The sequence below is a fragment of the Podarcis muralis genome, chromosome 11 (assembly GCF_964188315.1).
Source record: "Podarcis muralis chromosome 11, rPodMur119.hap1.1, whole genome shotgun sequence".
Classification (NCBI taxonomy): domain Eukaryota; kingdom Metazoa; phylum Chordata; class Lepidosauria; order Squamata; family Lacertidae; genus Podarcis; species Podarcis muralis.
In genome coordinates this window covers 66701767-66708035 of record NC_135665.1, presented here as the reverse complement: position 1 = coordinate 66708035, position 6269 = coordinate 66701767, and the positions used below count along the sequence as shown (strand labels likewise).

Below are 6269 nucleotides of genomic sequence, written 5' to 3'. Positions count from 1 at the left end.
ATGAGTGGGAACCCTTTACAAAGTATTTGAAGACGCAACAAAGTGAACTGGACTCCTTGGCTGGCTTTGAATAAGCATTCACAAACCTTTTATTGATAATAATCAGCTAAATAGTTTGAGGATCTATACAACTTTGTAACATGCAGAAAACCGCATTCTCAGAGAAATCAAAGACTGGAACTGAGGGAAGCTGGGGGGTGGGGGGTTGTGAGGTGGGGAGGAAAAATGGGGGGGGGGGGAGAATAAGGATGATATGTTTCTGGATAATATGTTTTGTTTTAATTTTGAATAAAAAATAATGAAAAAAATTCTTCTGAAATTCCAAACTGCCCTGATTTGGACGCTTCTGAAAGCCTTTCTTCCCACTTGTGTATTGTGGTCCTTGACATTGAGAAGGAGGTTTGGATCTAAAACTGGATGCCCTTTGGAATCCAGATGGTGCACTGACCCATTCCAAACTGCACTGATTTAAAGCAAGTTTGAGAGGGAACTAACAGGGCTGTGGGCCGCATTAAACTGAGGTTCAGATTCTGAACCGAATACAAGTTGCCAGAAAGCGCAGGAGGTGAGACTGCTCCTCTTGGACTCAGGACCCATAGTGGGCATCTGGTTGGCCCCGGGGAGGACAGGATGAGGCCTCCTTTGGGCCTGATCCACCTTCAGGGCTGTCATGTTTGCTCCCAGTCCCTCCTCTCCTCCCTGTCGAAAGCGAAAGTTGGCAGGCACCTGGGCACAAGCTCAAGGTGAGGGCAGGCATACAGCTTGTGCAGAACTTGGATTAAGGATTGTTACTGAAAAATAACTGTTATATAACAAATTGCAAATTGTGGAAAAATAAATGTTACACAACAAAATATACAGGAAGTGCAAATGCTGGAGCCAGGTCAAGCCTACCGCAGGAGGTCACAGGGATCCTTCTCAACAAAATCCTGGCCCTTCCCAGGTCCATCTGGTATGCAGGATGAGACCCTCTCTGCCTGCAGACTATCTCGCCAGAGTGGTGCATGCTCTGGTTATCTCCCTCTTGGACTACTGCAATGTGCTCTCCGTGGGGCTACCTTTGAAGGTGACTCGGAAACTACAACTAATCCAGAATAGGGCAGCTAGACTGGGGACTGGGAGCGGCCGCCGAGACCACATAACACCGGTCCTGAGAGATCTGCATTGGCTCCCAGGACGTTTCTGAGCACAATTCAAAGTGTTGGTGTTGATCTTTTAAGCTCTAAATGACCTTGGCCCAGTATACCTGAAGGAACGTCTCCCATCAGATGTCAAGGAAATAAACAACTATCCGACTTTTAGAAGACATCTGAAGGCAGCTCTGTTTAGGGAAGCTTTTAATGTTTTAATGTTTGATAGTCTGTTTGGAGCTGCCCAGAGTGGTTGGGGAAACCCAGCCACTCTGGGAGGCTCCCAACAAAATATTTAAAAAACCACAATTCCTGAACAACGTGGTCCAGGGTCCTCCCTGAGCCCTTCTGTTCCAGCTCACCCCCTGAGATCATCTGCCGTAGCATCACTGGTCATTCCACAAGTTCACCAGACTTAGCTGATGGAAGTATAAACTGAGCCTTTGGTGTCATCAACCAAGTCCTATGGAACTGTCTGCCACTGGAGATTCAGCAGACGCCTTCTGTGCCAAATTTTAAATGCTTGCTGAAACCTCTTCTATTCCGCCAGGCCTAGGCAGGCAGTTAAATAACACAACCCCCACAACGGTCAACTGAATATTGTTTCTATTTTTTTAAAAGGTGTTTTCAACTTTTTATGATTTTACTGTCTGGTTTTATATTGTCGTCAACTGTTGTGGTGTATTTCTATGGTACAGCAGTATACGAATATATATACCTATAAAGAAATAAGCAAATAAAAAGATAACGGTGCCTGTTGGCAGGTGGTCGAACATCTTTCCTGGCCGGGGGCGGGGAGATGCCCGGGGTGCCTCTGCCAGCCCCTCCGCCCTCTTGGCACCGGTCTCCGCGCCGCGCCCACCCGACTTGCGCAATTGCCCGCCGCCCGCCCGGGTGCTATAAGAGGGCGGCCGCCGGCTCGACGGGGACATTCCCTTCCCGGCATCGAGGATGGCGCAGCGCAGGGTCTCTCTGGGCGGCATGGCAGGCTTGGCGCTCCTGGGCGCCCTTCTCTCCCTCTTGCCAGCCTGTTCGCTGGCGCTGGACGTCCAGAGGAAAAGCCAGGCTCCGGCCAAGGTAGGGCCAGGCGGAGGCGAGGCGAGGGGGACGGGGCGGGCAGGCCGGGCCGGGCAAGTGGCGCCGGCTGCAGTCGGAGAGACCTCCGCATCTGGGCAGAGGGGCTTTGGTGGTCTCCGCCTCGCTCTCCCCTCTGCGAAAGGGACCTGCGGCAGCGCCTCACCGGAGGGGCGGAAAACGAAGCCCCCGTCAGGGCGCGAAGGGAGCGGAGACGTCGGGGAGCCTCCCGGCGCGCTTGTGGGGCAGGGCGGGCTGCTGGCGGCTTCCTTTCCTCTGGTTTAAGGCTCCTTCTTTCGCAGGGTCTTAATTTCTGACCTGCAGCTGCGACAGGCGCCTTGCAGGGGGTTGCTTCGGATGGCTTTGCGGGGCGGGGAGCTGGAGCAGGCGCGATATTCACGGGGCGCAAGGTGCCCCCTGGGGTCTCCGCGCCCGCTTGCGTGCGGCCGAGGGGTCCCTCTCTGATATGCTGGGGAGTCGCCTTTGGGGTTGGACTTGATGACCCTCTGGGGTCCCTTCCCCCTTTCTCTGACCCGCTCCTCTCCGCAGTGCAACCTGGCGGGGACGTGGGTGAACGATCTGGGCTCCAAGATGGTCATCGGGACCACCAACGAGGACGGCCAGTTCTCGGGCTCCTACCTGACCGCCGTCTCGGCTGCCCCCAACGCCGCCATCCGGGAGTCGCCTCTGCACGGCAGGCAGCACCACACCAACCGGCGCGCCCAGCCCACCTTCGGCATGACCGTCATCTGGTCCTTCTCCGGTAGGCAGGGGCGGGAGGCACGAGCCCCGCGGGGATAGAGAGGGGTCCGAGCAGCTCCGTGGACGGAGAAGGGAAGGGCCCCAGTCGCTCTTCCCGGTCATGCGGTGGCTTCTGGGGCTGGGCAATCCCCCCCCCCCACGCCGCCCCTGAAGACCCTCGGCGCCAGCCCACCGACCTCCCTCTCTCTGCCCCCTCGCAGACTCCACCACCGTCTTCGTGGGGCAGTGCTTCGTGGACGAGAAGGGCGAGGAGACCCTGGAGACGACGTGGCTGCTGCGGGAGGAGGTGGCGACGCACGCCGACGACTGGAAGGCCAACCGGTAAGCGGCCCGACTGGGGAGGGGGTCCCCCCCTAGCCATTAAAACAGGCAGGCGAGACCCTCAAGGGGCGGAGGGGCGCCGTCGGGGCTGAGCATCAGTTCCCTCCCTTTCAGGATCAGGAGGAGAAGCAGCTCTTCCCAGGAAGGCTCCCGCTCTCCGCTACGCTTCCAAGCAGATCTCGGGGGCCATTCAGCTCCCTCCGCCCCCGAGAAGCGGGGGGGGGCAAAAACCCCAGCTCGACTCCCATCGGTCTCCCTCCCAAAGAGGGTATCCCCACATTCCCCAAAACGCAATCCTGCCAGAGGCGTCCAGGAACTCGCTTGACTTAGCCCAGTCCGCGAGAGCTCGGCGCTGAATTAGGCTCCGTCTCAAATCCTCTTTGCTATCGGCCGAAGATTGCCTTCAGCCTCTAACTAGGTAACTGCAGCCCATGACGCTCTCAGAATACGCTGCTTGCTTCCGAAGAATTCAGTCTTAAATTTGCCCAAACTGGAGCGCGGGAGCCCTGCTTGCCTCACCTCTAACGCGCATCCACGACTGGTCTTAATTTTATTTTAACCGGGGGGGGGGGGGGAAGAATACAACTGCTTACTAACCTTAGGTGATGTACGCCTCCTCCCCAAGCAAGCAAGCAAGCAAGCAAGCAAGCAAGCAAGCAAGCAGCTAGACTAGCCGGACAGAACATCAACCGAACGAGGCGTCTGACTAGCCTTCCCGCAACGAAAATGCTTTCAGCTGCCCGCCTCCCCTTAGTAGGGAAGGCACTGGGAAGCCCAGCGATGCCGCGAGAGCACTTGGGGAGGGAGCGCCATGCAAAATGGTCCCGGAGGCCTGTGGGGGGCGGGCCAGTCCTCTTGAGAAACCCTGTCCCAAGATGCGCAGAGCTTTGCAAATTCTTGGCCAAGCCCAGGGACGGGATTTCCTGGACCAGCCGCAAAGGGGTGCCTCGCCTCACGCGGGGCTTAGGAGCAAGATCCTGCAGGACGGCGACCAAGGCATCTCGCCCCAAGAGCAAAAACAGCCCCCACCGCACCCGCAGAAGCCAGCAAAAGGTTCTCCGAGGCCACTTCACAAAGGGGGCTCCAGGAGCCCCGTCAGCGGGGAGGACAGCCCCATCCAGGTCAAGGCTATGGAAACTCCTCACCCAGAGAGCTTCCTCTATCCTGGGGGGGGGATTCCAGCTGTTTATATTACCCCCCCCCAGTCTTGGGGCGAGTGTCCTCTGCATCCTGATGGCACCACAGCCCAGAAGGTGGTCCTGCCAACCGAAGACCGCTTGGCTCGTCCCTCACAGAGCGGGAGCCCTTTCTGTGGTTTAGGGTTAGCCTAAGAGTTGCAGTCAGGGCAGAGAAGGGCTTTTGTGCCCTTGACAGCTGTGTGGCAGGCAGGAATCCAACAGGTTACTCCTTTTTACTATAGAAAAACACCAGGAAAGATTCGCCTTTTGTTATCCGTCAGGGAACTTGGTCCGTGAGTCAACAGCCCCTCAACTCCTCACCCCCGCCATGGGCCAGAGGAGCCCCCAGGTTGAAACTCCGGCTGCAGAGAACCCCCCCCCCCATCAGCCAGTGGAGCCAACTCCAGGGGGCCGTGACACTAATGCATTTGTGGGTCTGGGCCCCCACAAAGTCAACGGGCAAAGTTGAAGCCCTTCCTTGCAGGCCCCCACAAGACCTAGGACTGGGGCAGATAGGGACTGGCCTTCTCCCCACTGCCTGGCTCAGCACCCCCTGGGGGCAGGCCTACAAGTGAAGCAGGGCTGCTGCAAGCATCTCCCTCTGACTGGCTTGTGGGGAGGGGGACTTACCCAACAGCAGGGCAGGGCCCTCACTGCCTGGGGTGAATAAATGGGGGCTGGCAGCTCTATGCCCCAGTCCATGCTTGCTTGCAAGGGGGCTGCCCCGGATGCCATGGCTCGGCTCCTGGCCCATTCTGGTGCCACTGCTGAGGGCGCACGTGGAGGAAGAGGGCAAGGCTGGCAGCTCAAGGGGCCGTGGGCACTGGAAGGCTCATCCACGGACACTGAAGCCAGTCCTGGCCCCTGACCCACAAGGCACCAAAATCAGGGAAGGGCATTTGCTGGGCAATTCTCCTCAGCCTCTCTCTCTCTTTCCTTGAAGGGTTGACAAGAACGTCTTTGTACGTGTCAAATAACAAGGAACCAGGATCCGGGCCTGCTTCTGCTACTCATGCGTAGGACCAGCTAGAAGATGGCTCCCCCTCCCTCTGCACTCCACCAGCACTGCCCCTCTGGCCTCTTCTATGGGGAAGGACAAAAATCCCCCCCCTCAGGGGTTGCGTGTGCGTGCGCATATGTTGTGTGTCTCGCTTTTGGTCACCCCCCCCCACCAGCCTGCAGCCCCCCCTCCCGGTTTGGCCAAGGGTGGCTCAAGAAGGGCTCACCATTGCACTCGCTAGAGCAGGGGTCAGCAACCTAAGGCCTATGGGCCACAAGCGGCCCACGGGGGTTGTTTAACCAGCCCACGAGCCGCCCCCAAATTGAGCCGCCTGCTTGGCGAGTCCCCGCGCGCTGCGCTAAACCAACACAGTGGGAGGACTCACTTCTGTGGCACCGGAAATGGTGTCTGCGCAGACTCACGACACTGTGGCCGTGCATGCGCTCTGACCCACGGAGGTTTCTCTGCTGGAGTGAAGCAGCCCAGGCGAGGAAAACCTTGCCGACCCCTGCGCTAGAGAGTGCACTTGGTGGGGGAGACGTCTGGTGCAGCGGTTGCCAATAGTTTGTTCACTGTGCTTGCTCAGGGCTTTTTATTGGCCTCTCTGTATTCTTAAACTTTCTTTTAAATTCTCTGTCTCATGGGCTCATGCCCGAAAAACCAATAAAGAAACTTTCCCACCATTGTCAAAGAGAAATCACTCTCAAGGCTAGCCTACTATTTGCGCATTGGCATCCCAGAGGGGAGCCAGACCCCACCCCACGACCCCCCTGGAGAAGGCCGAGAGGCAGGCACTCCCTGGAA

The 6269-nt window shown here is 57.5% G+C and overlaps 1 protein-coding gene across 1 annotated transcript; it reads left to right on the top strand.

The window, feature by feature from the left end:
* Positions 1-2049: 2049 nt before the first annotated feature.
* LOC114606919 (avidin-like) lies at positions 2050-6150 on the top strand. The gene is made up of 4 exons (XM_028749594.2): positions 2050-2207; positions 2754-2967; positions 3167-3287; positions 5409-6150. The coding sequence occupies exons 1-4, from the start codon at positions 2082-2084 to the stop codon at positions 5440-5442; spliced, it is 495 nt and encodes a 164-aa protein (XP_028605427.2). The 5' UTR covers positions 2050-2081; the 3' UTR covers positions 5443-6150.
* Positions 6151-6269: the final 119 nt, after the last annotated feature.